Below are 20,182 nucleotides of genomic sequence, written 5' to 3' on the forward strand. Positions count from 1 at the left end.
CAATTACACTGCTTGCAAATACACACAAAACACCAATCGAAAACAGTAAATTGCTGTATTTTATTCATGTCAATAGTAAAAGTGAAGATGTGGATGTTTAAGATTACAATTCAAGCACAATTCCATAATTTAAGATGCAGCCCTGAATTAATAGAAAAAAAAAACTTTTTCAGCTTCACAAAGGAAATTGATCAGTAATAATTGTTTTGACACTTTTGATATTTTCTCCCTGTGTATATATATATATATATATACACATACAGACATGTGTATATATATATATATATATTTTTTTTAAGGCTAAAAGTTTCATTTTAGGCAGATGGATCCCTGATGCCTGGCAAGTGGCTGAGAGAAAGTTGTCTTGTGTGCAAAGCACGCTAAGCTGCCTATTGAGCACAATAGTAATGGATTTAGGCTGCATCCAATCTTTTCGTTAGTGGACCTTTAAACTAAACAGCCAGATTAACAATGTACACAAAGTCTGGACCAAAAGAATGACCTTTACTTCAGTGTAGCTTTTCAAACCGTTATACTGCCATTTGGACAATTTTTCATACAACTACCAATGAGAAACTATATTTGCAATCTAAAATCTAATAAAGCTACTATAGTTTCATGCTTTGCTATGGACCATTTTGGATAGGTTCAATGATGCATTTCCCCCTTTATGATATTAAATAATTCCCTTTATATTGGCAGCATCAGCACATTGACAAAAACAAAAAAATAGCACATCCTAACTAGGTTATCCAACAGTAACATTGGTATTATATTCAAACTAACATTTTTTTTTTGACACATTCCAATCATGATCAGATGATACGAACATGAAAAGGCTAAAACTAAATATTTTAAAAAAGACAACACAAATGTTGCAACCAGACAAACAGCTGAGGTTTACCACAAAAATATACTTGTGCAGATGAGTAGTTATGATTATGAGCTTTACATCACCTGAAATGTAAAAAAAAAAAAAAGTCAAACTAAAATTAACTTACCCTGAAAAAGCATTACTTCAGTTCCACTTTAGAGCATCAACAACACAAAAGCATCAGTAGCATGTACGTTGTAAAGTTTTGTTCATAAAATAAATGTAAAGGGTGCAAGGAGCCAGTGGTGGGCCCCCTGACAACAAGATGAATACTTTCGTAAAACAACAAATATCAGGACTGATCAGTACATTATCTTGATTCATGAACGTTGCAGTGAAGCTGTAGTAAAAGGAATTTTCCCTCAACACAGGTCACTGCTTATGAAAGGCTGATGATTGAGTTTGGCTACCTGAGTAACTGTACTGAGGAGGAAACACATAGCTTGGCCATGTGCAGGAGGATCCAGCAATATGAAATATGTTAGGGTATATGAGCAATGACACTGTGAGAAAAATCCTAATTGTAATCTGAGCGTTGCAGTGCCTGCAATTACACTACAGGTCGTAATTCCAAACACAAAAGGGTGATATTAGATCAGTCCTTTGTTGTTGCATTTTCACATTGTTTTGGGCTAGATAAGAGTCAGTATGTGCCATGTGATCAGCTGCTGGTAATGGCACTGCACCATTAATGTGTTGAACTGGGAACATTCTGTCTCAATTGCACGTAGACCGAAACATTAGAACACAGAAAGGCCACTAAATACATGGAGATACAGTAATAGAAGACATACAGTGGAACACAGGCTGTACCCCAAAAATCAAGGCGGTAAAACTTTGCGAAAATCCATCCGACGTTTTGCTCACCGAACAGTAAAACAAAATGACAATGAGTGAGTGATGTGTGTGATGGCGGCAATAATAATTGCAGGAGTAACAGTTTAAAAGTCCAGGCTGTGAGTTAAGTGTCCGCTATTCTGTAAGGGAGTGCTTCCAGGAGCCCCTTCAAGTCCTGATGACATCCATACACGCATAACTTATCCACAAGGTTGGCTGTTGTCTAGCTTGTTTTGTACTCCTTCGCTGTTCATTTGTCTTCGGTTTCAAAATAAACATGTTTTTCTTGTTCTCGTTTTGTATTTCCATTCCACAGGCAACCTCACATTGCATACTTCTGTGTCCATTCTCTTGCTAATTTGTTGTATCTGAAAAGACAAACAGCGTTTGGAAAAAAGGTCTTGCAATCCTAGAGCATAAACAATATGGTAAATTTGTCATTAATGTGAACAAAGTGCACTTACTTTTCCCTGTCGGCCTTGTATGTATGAGCTATCTCTGGTACCAAAGGGTCGTCAGGATTTGGGTCACAAAGAAGGGAGCAGATCGACAACAATACTGTGGAAAATCAGAATTTTAGTTTGATTCAAAACTCAGTCTACCCCATAATATCGCTAATGACAAACGGTAAAACTAAGTAGCGTTCGGTGTAAACTAGGGCTGACTATGACTATATCAGATTTGTTCGATTATTAATTTTTCAAGCATTTTCCATATATTTTTGGCCTAAATAAAGTCTTGAATTAGCGTACTTTATGGGGCACCGGATTATAAAACGCACCGCCGATGAGCGGGTCTCGTCAGGTCTATTTTTATACATAAGGCACATCAAAGGGCATATATAATGATTTTATTTCTACATTTAAAACACTTCCTTGTGGTTTACATTACATGTAATGGTGATTCTTTGGTCAAAATGTTGCATGGGTTATGTTTTACATGCCATCTCAAAGCCGCATTCTGACCATCTCTTCAGGATGAGCTGTTTTGTGGGCGGTGTTATTCACACACGCACATTTTCGGTACTTACGCAGATCCCAAATACACATCAGTAGGCACCAATAGGTAAAATAAGTTGGTTTTGCATAATATTGCAGGGAATGATCAATACGCATATATTTTCTAGAGCAGTGGTTTTCAAACTTTTTTCACCAAGTACTACCTCAGAAAAGATTTGGCTCTCCAAATACCACCATAATGACATTGAAATAGAATAATGTAGTAGGCATAAATATTCATTAAAAACCGGGCAGAGGTTTTGTTTAACAAGTATATTTAATGTTTTTGGCCACTGAAACCTTCCACACTTTGAACAATAACACTGTGTTTGAATTAGGGTTGTTAACGATAAACGGATGCACCCGGATATCCGGTTCGAGAAGTGGCTGGTTCGGCTATGCCAATTACAGTCCCCTCAATCGATAAGGTTGAGTTGTGCATATTTAGGTTAATTGAGTGTAAACACATATACCCGTTATTGCGCCAAATTACAAATCAATTGACGTTTTTTGTCTTAAAACGACACGAGCCAGGGTTGTCCTTGAAGAGTGACGCGCTTGTTACGTTACTTACCTAACTGGAGACGACAATAGACATAGACACATGGTCCGCGTGTCGCGCAAGACTAGCAATCAGACAGTTTATCTTTAAAACAACACGAGAATCATGGCTGCCCGCTAAGTAATTACCAACAAGATATCTAACATCAACACTGCTGACCATCTACGTGTAGTGCCGCCCATCAATATTATACCTCAGATTACTAGAGTGTCTTTCTTTATTTCCCAAAATGCAACTTTCTCGTACAAAGGCCTCAATCTCAGTGTTTTCCTCTCCTTTCCGGCAACTTTCCTTTCTCCTTTAACTCCACAACAAACGTCACTTCCCATCTTTGTCCCGAAAATCTTTGCCCCATAGTCAAGCCATTGGCTCCAACACATCGGTGTCTGTGACGACACTGACTTGACTCGAGGAAAATAAATATATTTGACTAGTGACATGCAACATGCCTCTTTACTTTGACGTCTTTGCGGAAATATGCTGTGTTTTAAAAATTAGAAAATACTGCAAGCATGTCACTTTTATAGAATGTGCTTTTTTATATTTAAAGATGAATGTGCCTATGGGTGTTCTCATTTATCAGGTTATTGTTATTCTCATGGCATTTAACTGATCAGTTGTCTTAGAAAATGTTGGCCTCCCATCGGAGTCGTTTTCATCAGTTCATGCTCAGACTTTGCTTGGTGCCAAGGTCCTAAATATTTATCCCCTAAAATGAGGAATGCTTAAGTTATTTTGTAGTGTAAAAGAGAATGTGTCCATCAACAAATGTTAGCCATTGAATCGAATCGTTCATAAACCATATCGATTCTTACTGAATCTTTCATACACTAAATCGAATCGTTCATACTCTAAATTGAATCGCTTAGAATTGTTCTGTTTTTAAATAAATCGTTTTTTAATCGCATCGGAACCCATTTATCAAGGTGCGACGAGACAAGCGGTATAAAATGGATGGATGGATTTGAACATCACAAAGAGATTTACATCCCTAGTTTGAATACAGTAAAGTAAAACGATCTACTTTAATCAAGAAATTATTTGGCTTACCACTAGACCAGGGGTCGGCAACCCGCGGCTCCGGAGCCGCATGCGGCTCCTTGACCACTCTGATGCGGCTCAGCTACATACATGCCGACCCCCCTGATTTTCCCAGGAGATTTGTGGATCTCAGTGTCTCTCATAGATTACTCCCAGGGAAAAAATTATCCTATTTACACTCTAATTACTAAATACAGGGCGTACCCTAACTGCACTACAGTAATTGTCCACTAGCATTTACATACAGCGTGCCAGCCCAGCCACATGTTGTTATTACTTGCACACACAGGAGACAGCAAAGCATACTTACTCATCAGCCACACAGCTTACACTGACGGTAGCCGTATCAAACAACTTTAACACTGTTACGTTACAAATATGCACCACACTGTGAACCCACACCAAAAAAGAATGAAAAACACATTTCTGGAGAACATCCCACCGTAACACAACCTAAACACAACACAACCATTACCCAGAATCCCATGCAGCCCTAACTCTTCCGGTCTACATTATACACCCCCGCTACCACCAAATCCCCCCACACATCAACCCCCCCCTCTCCGTGCGTTGGTTGAGCGGAAGAGTTAGGGCTGCATGGGATTCTGGGTATTGGTACCGTCAGTGTAAGATGTGTGGCTGCTGACCTAGTACGGAAGAGTTAGTGCTGCATGGGATTCTGGGTATTGGTACCGTCAGTGTAAGATGTGTGGCTGCTGACCTAGTACGGAAGAGTTAGTGCTGCATGGAATTCTGGGTATTGGTACCGTCAGTGTAAGATGTGTGGCTGCTGAGCTAGTACGCCTTGCTGTCGCTTACGTGAACAAGCTGATACTGCATTGTACGTGTAGTCGAGCAGGTACACTGTTAGGGCAGACTGTAGAGGGCGCCAAATGCAGTGTCATCACGCTCTGATATTCGGGAGTCTCCCGGGAAAAATGAGAGGGTTGGCAAGTATGACGCTATCAAGCGCAAAACTCGCGGGCTGCACTAACATCAAATTTCCACATTAAAGTGTGTGCCGGTGCGTGTGTCGGAGACCCCTGGTTAACATAGCACACAGCATTTAAGCTTTGTATGCAGAGTTTTTCATTTTAAATTTAAATTTTTTTTTTGTGGCTCCCATTACTTTCTTTAATTTGTGAAACTTGCCACAATGGCTCTTTGAGTGTTAAAGGTTGCCGACCCCTGCACTAGACGAAGCCCGCGTACCAATAGTGGTACACGTAGCACAATTTGAGAATAACTGTTCTAGGGAGATAATGATTCTTAAAAGTTTTTAAAATGTTTCTAAATGTTACATTATTGAGTAATTTCCACATGTTTTTTTTGCTAAATTCTACATAAATATATTTATTAAGTTGTTTTTTTTCTATGCCATGCGGCTCTTAAAGGAGAACTACACTTTTTTTTTTGTTCACAATCACTACTAGAGACAAGAACACATCTTTTTTTTGTTAGGATTTTAAAGATGATAAAAAACGCTTGGAAGATGCGGCTAATGGGAGCCACTGTTGTACCCTTCAAAGCCCTCTAAGGCAACTTCAAAACCCTCAGTCTACCCTAATCAACGTTTTGTATACACCATGGGTCCCCAAAATTTGACTCGGGGGCCACATTGGGATAAAAAATTTTGACCTGGGGCCGGGCTGTATATGTGTGTGTGTGTATATATATATATATATATATATATATATATATATATATATATATATATATATATATATATATATATATATATATATATATATACAGTATATTCCGAGTGCAATGATGTCACGTTATCGATGAGAAAATGCATTTTTAGACCATATGATTTGCCTGAGCGACTAGAAGACCCCAAGAGTAACAAGTGGTAGAAAATGGATTGATGAATGGGCAAGAAAGGACAGATTAAAAAAATTAAAAAATAAATACTTTTTTTTTTTTTTAAACTTGGGACTACCCGCGGGCCGGATTTTGGACGCTGGCGGGCCGCATACACACTGCGAGTCTGTATATAATGTAGTAACAGACACGTTCATAAAAATATGTAATATGTACAATATTTACCCTATTTTGATCTGACTTCCTTAGCGCATTGATTTCTGTTTCAATAGCAACGCACATCCAACTTCCAGTATGTTCCTACTTTCGAATACAAAACGCTTGTGTGTCTTCTAATCATGGCAGACTTGGTAACAAAAAAAGAAGACTACTATTTTTGGACAAATGAGGATTCAAAACTTTATCTTTTTGAAGCTGAATAAACGACGGATTAACTGCTGCTTCCAGAAGCGAGCATGAAGAAGAGGGTGACATGTTGGAGCAGATGGAAGGCGATAGTGAGGTGAAATCGACTCGAAGCTGCAAATGTGGAAATTAGAGACACGCTATTTCTAAATAAATGTTGTGTTTTCCCCAAATAAACCAGAAAAAATGTACGCAGGCAGCTGAAACAAAGAGACAACTGTCCATCGAGTGAGTCACACTTTATATTGATCATGATACACGCAGCATGTTGTGTGTATAATGACAGACAGCATACGCTGTATAGATAGCTGTGTACAAACAAAACATGAAATGTAAGCTAATATTTTACAGATAATGCAATATGATTGTTCATGTTTTTCAGTCAGTACAGATTGGTGTTCTATAGCAGTGTTGTGCATTACAAAATCAAAAGCGTTTCGTACTGACGTAGAAGCTAGCTTATCTCTTGCCGTAGTTAGCTTTTAAGCCTAATACTGAAGCACGCCGTTACTACGCTGGAAAGTATTGGTGACGGTTTTTGAATGCATTATTAAAGGGATTTAGTGGTAGAATTGATTGCTCTCATCAGCTGCATTGCTAGCCACCTAGAACGAGCCGGTTTTTACATGTTCGAATGCAAAAAAAACCCTTTAGTCTTCTTGTCTCTCATAATGATGGTGAACGATAGGCAAAATTCCAAAAAAAGTGCAGTTCCCCTTTAAGACCTCACTGTTGGCTTTGTAAGGTAATGTTACCTCTAAACTAAACAACGTAAAGTCTAATCCACATGTTTATTCTATTTTTATCCAAATAAGAATCAATAAGAGAACCGCAAAGAATCGAATCAATAAGCAGAATAGACAGTGCAATCGGAACTTGAAAAATCTTATTAATTCACATCCCTACTTGTTGCTGTCAAATCTGTGGAAAACAGGCAGAATGTGTCATCAACAGGCATTATCACGATATAACGATAGTATTAAAAGCACTAGAGTCCAGCGTTGCGTCCTATGCCAATGGTGCATTCAAGGTGTACACTAAAGTCAGAATTTTAATTGGGGTCCTAAGGAAGAACTGGTAGCTGTGCCAGTGCCTGTCGAGGTGATCGGACTACAATGACAGTTACACAGGTACTACTACGATGTGAGAATATTGAACAATTAATGAAGTGATAACCATGTATTTCTACAACACCACATTTGTAGATAAGGAGACAGTAATTAGTGCTAAGAATCTTTAAGCAAATTCGAAAGTGGAATAAAACCGCAAAAATCTTACCAATGCCCTTCCCTACATGTCACTGTCAAACTTGTGAGACACCGCTAGAATGTGTAATCAACATGCATTATCACAATATAACAGTAGTACTAAAAGCTCTATTGTCATCATTTATGTTGTATATCGTCTAAAGGGCGCAACCTTTATCTATGAAGTGGTTTATCTAATTACAGGTCAAGTTTGATACAACGCGGCCCAATATAAATCGATGTTCTATAAAACGCGGTCGTGTCATGGACCCCGAATTTTCGCCATTTTTTTCCCCTACCAGAGTCAACCGGGTGGATTTTCACCATATTATTGACTATCGATACTGTATCGACCTACTAGTGTCTAGTGCCCGCCCCATTCTGTGATGTGGGAGCACAATCCATCATTCACGTCACGTGGGCGGCTATCCACAAAACATCATAGTTATCGTCATTAATCCTCGCCGTTTTCCAGCAGTGTTGTATGTTGTTTATACGATTGGAAGTATTTAAATTATGATACTGTTCAACTTGCATGTCATCAAATACATTATATGGAGAAAAGTAATAAAACATGTTAATTAGTTTTAAAAGCCTCTTTACTTCACATTAAAACAAGTGGTATAATTTACGACTCTCTGGTTTGGGTTTGGACCCTTACAAATTCCTTACACTGCATCCATAATAATAGGTGTGAAAATGTATGGTCATTAAACTCAAACAGTAAGTCAAGATGCATTTAGCATTTCATTCACTCGGGATTAATGAGGCCAGCCTGGTCTTTGATGACTCAAATGAGTTAAAGTGAGTTCACAGTATTTACAAGATGATATTCTATTTCATTTCATAAACTAAGGGAGTACATTACAGTTGGACTGTGTTTAGTCAAGTGTACATTTAGATGCCAGTTGAGTGTCTAAATTAATGACAGACTATCTAATAACAATCATAAAACTCAAACACCATGAAAGTAATCTGAAGACAGTTAAAGGATGTGGGGATTTAATAATTGCAGAATGCCTTACATGTAGATTAGCATTTTTTGTATGAATAAGTCAAGAAAGTTATATTTTATACAAATACATATATATTCACCCTTACCTTTTGATACTGTTAGTGCAGGTGACCACTGTGATCTCAGTATATCCAGACAAATACTGCCATTGCTGTTAATATTAGGGTGATAGATTTTTGTCGTAAATGCAACCTATAATGTAACAAGAAAATTGTCATTTTACAGCAACACAAGTAAGGGTAAGAATGTACAGTCAGCTTTAATAATAACTACGTCATCCTCTAAATTTACTCACTTTTGGTGGTTTGAAGGGATAATCTGTGGGGAAGTGGATGGTGAGGAAAAACACTCCATTCTGATATGGGCTGTCACTCTATTGACAAAAAAAACACGAGCAGTTATTGTCTGTGAAATATAATGAAGACAATTCAAAAATACAGCAGTAGCACTTACTGGACCCATTATTGTCGCCTGCCAATGAAACACTAAAAAGACAAAACAATCACAATACCGTATCAGCGTATCTGAAATTGTAAGTATAATAATAATTTGACAAGTCGCATTTTGATTTGGATACAACACCTGATGGACACATACAGTATACAGTATTCTTAGATACATTGGGACAGCAATTGAACTCTTACAATCATCTCCAACTGGTCCAGCAGAGCACTGAGCAGGAGGGTCCCTCTGAAGGTCTGACAGCTCCTAATGGCACACAATTTCACAGTGACACAGCCATTAAAGTACTGTAAGCTTCGGGGTACACATAATGCTATCCATCCATTTTCTACCGCTTGTCCCTTTTGGGGTCACGGGGGGTGCTGGAGCCTATCTCATAATGTTTTTAGTTAATTAAATATGATTAATTTGTACATACAGCAGTACCTCAGTTTGCGTACATTTTTCGTGTGTTTCTGTGGTCTACAAAAGTTTTCACAAAATGTCTGGTCAGGTTTTGGTATACACAGACTGCGCGTAACATACTAGCCTGACTAGATTTCGGCGGACCCTTGGAAACGGATTACTGACGAAAATTAAGGTATCACTGAAAGGAGATGGCCGATATTGCCTAAAATCTATATTGCAGCCTCCTGTGATAGCAATATATTATTTGTTGTGTAAATGATAATAGATGTATTTAACATTGTGTTATAAAGGCTCCTAATTTGGCTGCTGATGTATGCAGTAACATTGCATAATTTCCTGTTGTATTATTTTGTCAAAAATGTTATTAATCTACTTGCTAATTTACTGTTAATAGCTGGTTACTTCTTGTTGTAACAATGTTTCTACCTACACTTCTATTAAAATGTTATAAACACTTACTCTTCCGTTGTTTGGATACTTTACATTAGTTTTGGGCGATAATACAAATTGGATATTGCTCCAAATTTGTTTTCTCTTCTCACTATGATAGGGCGTAACCATCCTTACCCAGGCACACCCTCCTGTTTTTTTTAGTATAAATATTTGGGGTTTTGGCACCAACCATTGGGACTTGATCTGACCAATCTAAGTCTATGAGCATGAACTGATGAAGCCTACTTGGATGAGTGGCAAAATGTCTTCCAAGACAAACCAAGCAGTCCAGTTGCGAACGATTGAACACCCTGAGATGACAACGACCTGGATGAATGAGAACCTTCATAGGTATCCAATACCAAGTAGTTACAGGGGTTATACCGATACTGATATTGACACTTAAAATTTGCAAGATCATTGAATGATTCATTTTTTATCACAATTATAATTGGACAAAAAACACAGGATGGTGGTGTAAAACTATCAGTTTTTTCAAATTATTTCCTATTATTGGCTCTGATTTAAATTTGTTTTTGCCCTTAGGCCTCCTGTGCCCAGAAACCTATTTCCTGAGTTTGTAAACAATAATTAAAAAAAAGTTTTTGATAGTAAAAAATATCGATCTAATTTCTGGGGTATAAATCGATCAAATTAATCAAATTACTTACACGATAGCTGCAGCCTAATTTTGATGCAGCGTATTTCTGTGTCACTTAATGCAAAACAAAAACACATTTTAACTAATACCTCAGACAGTGTGAGCATTATCATCATTTTTTTACATTGTTGCCATAGATCAGTGTTTTTCAACCACTGTGTGCCGGGAGATACAGTCTGGTGTGCCGTGGGAGATTATCTAGTTTCACCTATTTGGGTTAAAAATATTTTTAGCAAACCAGTAATTAGAGTCTGCAAATTATGTGTTGTTGTTGAGTATCGGTGCTGTCTAGAGCTCGGCAGAGTAACCGTGTAATACTCTTACATATCAGTAGGTGGCAGCCGGTAGCTAATTGCTTTGTAGATGTCGGAAACAACGGGAAGCAGCATGCAGGTAAAAAGGTGTCTAATGCTTGAATCAAAAATAAACAAAAGGTGAGTGCCCCTAAGAAAAGGCATTGACGTTTAGGGAAGGCTATGCAGAACAAAACTAAAACTGGACTGGCTATAAAGTAAACAAAAACAGAATGCTGGACGACAGCAAAGACTTACTGTGGAGCAAAGACGGCGTCCACAATGTACATCCAAACATGGCAATCAACAATGTCCCCACAAAGAAGGATAAAAACAACTGAAATATTCTTGATTGCCTAAAAAAATAGATGCAGGAAATATCGCTCAAAAGGAAGACATGAAACTGCTACAGGAAAATACCAAAAAAAAAGGGAAAAAGACACCAAAATAGGAGCGCAAGACAAGAACTAAAACACTACACACAGGAAAACAGCAAAAAAAACTCAAAATAAGTCACGGCGTGATGTGACAGGTCGTGAGTACACCTACTTTGAGACAAGAGCTATAGTATATTGACACATGGTTGGTTATGGTTTAAAGTCACATCCAACAATTGTGACAACAACTTTTTACTGCCAGCCGAGTTTCGTTGTTTAATTATTTCTGCTGGTGGTGTGCCTCCGGATTTTTTCAAACGCAAAAAATGTTCCTCGGCTCAAAAAAGGTTGAAAAACACTGCTATACATTGTGCAGGTATCGCTCATGAAAACAACAGCACAAAGGGAAAACTTCTTCTAACTTTTTAAAACGCAAATGCAAACAGAGACACCTCCAGACCACTGGTTCTTAACCTGGGTTCGATCGAACCCTAGGGGTTCGGTGAGTTGGCCTCAGGGGTTCGGCGGAGCCTCCGCCGCGGTGGTCAAGACACACCCGACCCATCGTGTAAATAAAAACTTCTCCCTGTCGACGTATTATTGATACCCCCAAACAATGTTCCCTCTAATTTTCCATATGCATGAGCAAACGTAAAAACTCCTTGAGCATTCAGTGGAGCACATGTGAGCGACGTCAGACATGCACATGCACTGTGGCCACACCAGCAGCACACCTGTCCCAAACCTGACTAAATAACAAGTTAAATGTTTTATTATTATAATCAAATGACAGCAGTCATTTCCATGAGATTATTTTCTAATATAAGTGTTTTGGCCTACTTAGAATGACAATAACAAAAAATATTGTTTTTCATGAGCTGTGCACTAGTATTGTATGTCTGGGTGGGGGTCCTGCGTTGGAAATAATGTGTACCACTTTCAGATATCTCATTTAGTTCCCACTAAAACATTCACATGTTGCACAATGAGATGTAAACATGGGATCATTGTGTACATTCCCTCATTGATATTATCATTAAAAACCTTAATACAAAAATAATAAAAAATTAGAAATGAACAATAGTGTCACAGTGGCTTACACTTCCATCACATCTCATAAGCTTGACAACACACTGTGTCCAATATTTTCCACAAAGATATAATAAGTCATATTTTGGTTCATTTAATAGTTTAAACAAATTTAAATAATGGATCCCATATTCCAATATATGACTCATTATTATCTAAACTAAATGCAGTTTGTTTTACTGATATCATCCCCATAGCTTGTGTGTACCAGTCAGTATTAGTTGGACTATCAACAGCTATCCATTTTTTAAATATTACCCTTTTTGTTATTATGCATATTGAAAGAAAAGCATTTTTACTCTTTGATGACACGTTACTAACTTGATGGAGATCCCCAAGAATACAAGTTTGCAGTGTCATTGGGATGTTTATATTAAGGAATGTGATTGCTTCTTTTGTTGTTTTCAACCATAACTCTTTTATTCTCTGACATTCCCACAATAAATGAACAAGAGTTCCCTCAGCTGCCCGACACTTCATACATAACTTGCTATCTACTACACCAATTTTAAACCGCTGAGAAGATGTAAAATACAATGTATTCAATATCTTAAATTGAGTCAGCTTATCTTTAATGCTTCTAAAGGGCCTATTGGCATTTTTCCAAATATCATCCCACTAAAACATTCACATGTTGCACAATGAGATGTAAAGATGGGATCATGTGAACATTCCTGTAACTTTCTGTTTGTAAAATATATCTTTATTAGTATTTCTTTAATATAATAACATCATTTCATGATTATTTATAAATTAAGATTAAATTAAGAAAAAAACATTTTATTTTTCACTAACGAAGGGTTCGGTGAATGCGCATATGAAACTGGTGGGGTTCGGTACCTCCAACAAGGTTAAGAACCACTGCTCTAGACCAGTGGTTCTCAAATGGGGTATGCGTACCCCTGGGGGTACTTGAAGGTATGCCAAGGGGTACGTGAGATTTTTTTTAAATATTCTAAAAATAGCAACAATTCAAAAAACCTTTATAAATATATTTATTGAATAATACTTCAACAAAATATGAATGTAAGTTCATAAACTGAACATCAAATCAAGTAGGCTATTCCATTCATTACCATAAACCCAGAGTTTCCCCCATGCAATGATGGTTTGACCCTCACTAAAATGTCTGTCAAAAAGAACTGTGAAAAGAAATGCAACAATGCAATATTCAGTGTTGACAGCTAGATTTTTTGTGGACATGTTCCATAAATATTGATGTTAAAGATTTATTTTTTTGTGAAGAAATGTTTAGAATTAAGTTCATGAATCCAGATGGATCTCCATTACAATCCCCAAAGAGGGCACTTTAAGTTTATGATTACTTCGATGTGTAGAAATCTTTATTTATAATTGAATCACTTGTTTATTTTTCAACAAGTTTTTAGTTATTTGTATATCTTTTTTTTCCAAATAGTTCAAGAAAGACCACTACAAATGAGCAATATTTTGCACTGTTGTACAATTTAATAAATCAGAAACTGATGACATAGTGCTGTATTTTACTTCTTTATCTCTTTTTTTCAACCAAAAATGATTTGCTCTGATTAGCGGGTACTTGAATTAAAATATGTTCACAGGGGGGTACATCACTGAAAAAAGGTTGAGAACCACTGCTCTAGAGTCTAGACCAAAGTTGACCTTTAATTCAAGTAGATTTGTGTAGTCTGCGACTGAGTTCAACAGAACTATCCGGAGGTATAAAAATATACACACCTTGGCCAACCGCACTGGCCCACTTGCCAGTCCATAAATGGAAACAGCCACACTGGGGTTCAATTTGGCAACCAGTGAGCAGCTGTCATTCAAACAACACTTGTCATTAACAGCATTGATCATGAAGTAACACAATAAAAGTCACACTCTGCGCAATTGTTCTTTACAAAATAACCCAAACACACTATTACGTTAGCCGGTGCATTACGAGGAGCGAATGAGTGACAGACCATAGCTGGATTAGCAACTAATACTTCAAACCTGTATGATAAGATTGAACATCGGGGTACTAGTTAAGGCTAGTTACTGTGCGTTACTATGGCAACACATACACCTTACCAGCCATCACTGGTTAACTTTACGCTTGTCTTTGTTTGTGTATTACGAGGAGCACGGCTGTAAGAAAAACGACATGGAGGGGGGGGGGGGGAAGTCCTTCAGGATACATGAACGAGCAGACATCCGAAGCGGTCAAAGTAAGGTTGCAGATGAAATATACAACTAGAAGGAAATAAAACACTCACCTTCTGAATTCTTTTCAACGCCATTGCCCCAATGGCTGCGCTAGCAAGGTAGCCTGTCAGCTAACCGTTAGATATGAACATATACAGTTTGGGCTCCGTGGTCGCGTAATTCCCAAATTACACCTTACAACGGGACGCGGAAAATCTCACCTAAACTAAAAACCGCCTTTGTGTTTTGTTTTCTGGAACAACTTAAGTATTAAAACATTGAAAAGTACGTTTTTTTTGTGTGTGTCTCCAGCTAGTCACGGAATTGACGAGGTATTTGCTAGCACCGCTGCTACCATTCTCGAGTCTCGCCCTCCTGCAACCCACCAGACACAAGGCAAATATCGCGAGACTTGACTTGGGTCGCTCGCATAATTTAGTTGTCGATTTAAAAATAAAAATAAAATCAAATTAAAAACATTTATTAATTAAATCAGAGTAATAATTATCACCTTTTAAAAACATTATATTACTTTCACTTCCAATTGATAGCTCAGTTGTCGATTATTTTGCAAATTCAAATCCGTGTAATATTGTTAGAGACGTAGTACTTAGACGTCCTTTCATTGTCATTCAAATTTGAACTTTACAGTTTGAAGCTTTTATTAGTAGATTGCACAGTACAGTACATATTCCGTACAATTGACCACGAAATGGTAACACCCGAATAAGTTTTTCAACTTGTTTAAGTCGGGGTCCACGTAAATCAATTCATGGTACAATACTATCAGCATAATACAGTCATCACACAAGTTAATCATCAGAGTATATACATTGAATTATTTACAATCCGGGGGGTGGGATGTGGAGGGGGAGGGGGGTTTGATATCAGCACTTCAGTCATCAACAATTGCATCATCAGAGAAATGGACATTGAAACAGTATAGGTCTGACTTGGTAGGATATGTACAGAGAGCAGTGAACAAAGTGAGTTCAGAAAGGATAAGAACAAGTATGTACATTTGATTATTTACATTAGATTATTTACATTTGATTATTTACAATCCAGGGAGGTTCACTATAAAAGTGGGTGACATTGTTATCACCAGGAAAGATGAGGTCATCTACCTAGGTTCCATTCTAGAGGCTAATCTTTCCTGTGATAAAATGGCAACCAAGGTAATCAAGAAGGTCAACCAACGAACGAGATTTCTCTACAGAATCTCCTCTCTGGTCAACAAAAGCACCATGAGGATTCTGGCGGGAACTCTCGTTCAACCCTTTTTCGATTACGCATGCACCTCCTGGTACCCTAGCACCTCCAAAACCCTCAAATCTAGACTCCAAACATCCCAGAACAAGCTAATCAGGTTACTTTTAGACCTCAACCCCAGATCACACCTCACCCCAACCCACTTCTTCAAAGTGGGCTGGCTCAGGGTGGAGGACAGAGTAAAACAACTTGCACTGAGCCTAGTCTATAAAATCCGCTACACCTCCCTGATACCGAAGTACATGTCAAACTACTTCCTTAACGTAAATGACCGCCATAACCACAACACCAGGGGGAGTTCCACTAACCACGTTAAACCCAGATTCCGATCTAACAAAGGTTTTAACTCATTCTCTTTCTATGCCACATCAATGTGGAATGCACTCCCAACAGGTGTAAAAGAAAGTGCATCTCTATCCTCCTTCAAAACCGCACTAAAACAACACCTCCAGGCAGCTCCAACCCTAAACTAACACCCTCCCTTCCACATCATACCTCTTCGGATTGTAAATAATCAAATGTAAATAATCAAATGTAGACACTTTTTCTTATACTTTCTGATCCCTCTCTCTATGTCCACTGCTCGCTGTACATATCCTACCAAGTCAGTCCTACACTGTTCCAATGTCCATTTCTCTGATGATGCAATTGTTAATGACTGAAGTGTTGATACCAACCAATCCTAACCCCCCCCCCCCCTCCATATCCCACACCCCGGATTGTAAATAAAGTAAATAATTCAATGTATATACTCTGATGATTATCTTGTGTGATGACTGTATTATGATGATAGTATATATCTGTATCATGAATCAATTTACGTGGACCCCGACTTAAACAAATTGAAAAACTTATTCGGGTGTTACCATTTAGTGGTCAATTGTACAGAATATGTACTGTACTGTGCAATCTACTAATAAAAGTTTCAATCAATCAAAAAAAAAAAACTTCAGTCATCAACAATTGCATCATCAGAGAAATGGACATTGAAACTGTGTAGGTCTGACTTGATATGTACAGAGAGCAGTGAACAAAGTGAGTTCAGAAAGCATAAGAACAAGTATAAACATTTGATTATTTACATTAGATTATTTACATTTGATTATTTACAATCCGGGGAGGTGGGATGTGGTGGGGGGAGGGTGTTAGTCAAGGGTTGAAGTTGCCTGGAGGTGTTCTTTTAGTGCAGTTTTGAAGGAGGATAGAGATGCACTTTCTTTTACACCCGTTGGGAGTGTATTCCATATTAATGTGACATAGAAAGAGAATGAGTTAAGACCTTTGTTAGATCGGAATCTGGGTTTAACGTGGTTTGTGGAGCTCCCTCTGGTGTTGTGGTTATGGCGGTCATTTACATTGTGGAAGTAGTTTGACATGTACTTCAGTATCAGGGAGTGCAGATAAGAACGACATTTCGATGCATTGGCTCGTTGTAGTGCAGGAAAAAAGAGCAATAAGGTGCAGAGTGTTTGCATTTACAAAAAAAAAAAAGGTGCAGATATAAATAGATAACTGTACAGATAAATATATTGCACTTTTGCGTATGCATTCACGTTTATGGATGTATGTTATATTGTCTTTATAGTCCAGCGAGTTTATACATTTATGGGGGGAATTAAGGGGATTTTTATGATGCGTTCAAGAGTCTTATGGCATTAGGGAAGAAGTCTCAATCAATCAGCTGTTCGACTGTAGAATAAAATAAGAATAAATAACATAAATCATATTACTTTCACATAACAAAAAAAACCCACTTTATTTATATAGCATTTTTCATGCAGAGGCAAGTTGCAACAGACTTAGATCAAGAAAAAAATAGAATAGAACAGAATATAATCACTTTACTGTTGTCTTACAAACAGTGAAATTAGTTGTTTTTTTCATCTGTGTACAGGTAAACAAATATATTTTAAAATATATGTAAAAAATAAAATGTAAAAAATGCAATAATAGATAAATAAAATATAAAATAGTGAGAATAACAGCAGTAGTATTAGCAACAAATAAAATAGAAAACAACAAAATGAAAATTAGGGGCCCGAGAAGAGTTTAACATGATCAGTAAAAAGCCTGATATAAATATTCGTTGTATTTTAATCTGCCCCCCCATCTAAACATACATTATAATAAAAATAAAAAAGTGTATAAAAAATGTATAAAACATGTAAAAAATAGACATTTAAAATTAAAAAATAATTATATAATACCTAAAAATGTTCCTCATCTTGGTGCGCCTGTCATTTGTGTGTAGCCAAAAGCAACCACTAGATGTCAGTGTTTGAAAAGAACACAGCGATTAAGGCAAACCAGGATTAAATAATACACTTTGTCGTGCCAAATTGTGTATATGTATTTGAGGTCAAAGTTGCGCCACACTGATACGCCATGAAGTCAGTTATATATTTTGTCTTATTCACATGTATTTATAAACCATTGACCATGCAGTGGCTATAATTCAATACTCAATCATTATAGGCATATTAATGTGAGTCAGCTGCATGCTCTGGTTTCTGCAGACTCTTGTTTTTGTAAAGACCCATGAGTTTCCTTTATATGTGTTAAACAAGGGTGAAAAAAGAGCTCTCATTATTTTAGTGAGTGTGCATGAATAGGCCGCACTGTTCATTCTTCTTAAATGGCTGATTCAGTGTCAGGTTGAGGATCCTATCGTCAATGTGACACTGAGAGGGACCATTTTTCCCCCTTTGGAAAGCTGAAGATTCCTTCAGATAATATCGTATTGTTTGCTCATCTTTGCGCTCTCAATGACCCGCCTGTCCTCGGGGGCCTCGCTGTAATCAGATTCAACAGGCAGCAGAGGTAGCACTTTGGAAGGCCTTGTGTTGTAAAGTTTTGGAGCAGCTGTTTATCTGGTTTTCAGGCACACTTTGCTCGCTGCAAGCCTCAGTTCACATTGTCCATCTAACCTTTTCCCTTCTGGAAGCTTGGTTGTGAATATTCAAAACAAGTTATTTATTTCTAACTGATAAAATATGTTTGGCCCTTGTGGGGAATTTCCCACCAACACCCAGAAAGTAACTTGAGTGTTCAGTTCTTAAACTGATGTATGAGCCAAGGTGTGAATGTGTCAGGACCAGGACGATACGGGTGGGGGTGAGAGCTCAGACGACCCCGTCTCATGATGGATATAGCCCGTAGTCTTGAAATTTGATACCACGTCTTTTTGGTCACATGAATCGTAACCAGCTTCACTGGGTAACAGAAAGCTTTTTCACGTCTTCAGCGCGAGTGTATTCGTCTCTCAATAGCACTTTTCCCATGATCGACCATGACAAGGCGTATATCTATTTTCTAAATTAACTTAAATCGGTCTTGTTAATGCTCAAATTATCCAATAAAAGCAGAAACAATTAATTCTGAGCACAAGCTCGGGCTCACAGTCCCCAGAGGTGTTCTACCTTGGACTAGTGTATCGGCTTTCTGAGGGCTCTCCCACAGAACAAAGATCCATTGTTGTCCCACACTGAGAGATATTTGTTCACTCCTCGTATCAATGGTCTTGATTTGATTATACACTCAGGGTATATGTGCAAGCAGCACTCATGTTTGCAGTGAAGTCAGCACTCTGCACAATCAAATAATTATTGGGCTAAGCAAGGGGGGAAAGGTCATTATGTATGAAACGATCTGTTTCATGGCTCATTTCCGCGGCTGTGATTTGATTTTGATCGTCTGTGTTAAGGCGCCCTTTGACCCGACAACTTAATATCACTCCTTAAAATTTGACTTTGTTTATGTGATTGTGTGCGCTTGATAATATAAACCCTGGCAAATATGGAATTACCAGATTTGAAGGATTTTTACTCAGTTGCTTAATTTTGTAGAAAAAAAGCAGATAGCAGACTTAACACAAAAATATAATCATTAAGAATGGCAACCTCATGCCTTTAAGAAACACTAAAAGAAATCAAGAATATATCAGTTTCATTTTTTGATCAAACAGAGTGAAAAAAATATGGAATCAGTCAATTCCAAGAAAAGATTTATGCAACCCCTCTGTAAATTTTCATTTCCCAAGCTTAATCTTGCATCAGATTAAATCGGTTTGTTAGTTAGTCTGCAGGTAAAAATAAGTGTTTACACTTGGGGAGCTGTTTCATCAGGTGGATTGACATGAATCATGACTTCAAAACGAGAGATGTCAATTGAAACGAAGGAAAGGATTGTCAAACGTCTTCAAGAAGGTAAATCA

The 20,182-nt window shown here is 37.7% G+C and overlaps 1 protein-coding gene across 1 annotated transcript; it reads right to left on the reverse strand.

The window, feature by feature from the left end:
- Positions 1-58: 58 nt before the first annotated feature.
- ube2d4 (ubiquitin-conjugating enzyme E2D 4 (putative)) lies at positions 59-15,078 on the reverse strand. The gene is made up of 7 exons (XM_062051448.1): positions 14,769-15,078; positions 9,451-9,514; positions 9,260-9,291; positions 9,102-9,179; positions 8,893-8,998; positions 2,176-2,269; positions 59-2,079 (listed from the first exon to the last, which is right to left on the reverse strand). Exons 1-7 carry the CDS (start codon positions 14,790-14,792, stop codon positions 2,034-2,036), a joined length of 444 nt encoding a protein of 147 aa, XP_061907432.1. The 5' UTR covers positions 14,793-15,078; the 3' UTR covers positions 59-2,033.
- Between the last annotated feature and the right edge of the window lie 5,104 nt (positions 15,079-20,182).

Source organism: Entelurus aequoreus, linkage group LG06 (genome assembly GCF_033978785.1).
Source record: "Entelurus aequoreus isolate RoL-2023_Sb linkage group LG06, RoL_Eaeq_v1.1, whole genome shotgun sequence".
Taxonomy (NCBI): Eukaryota; Metazoa; Chordata; class Actinopteri; order Syngnathiformes; family Syngnathidae; genus Entelurus; species Entelurus aequoreus.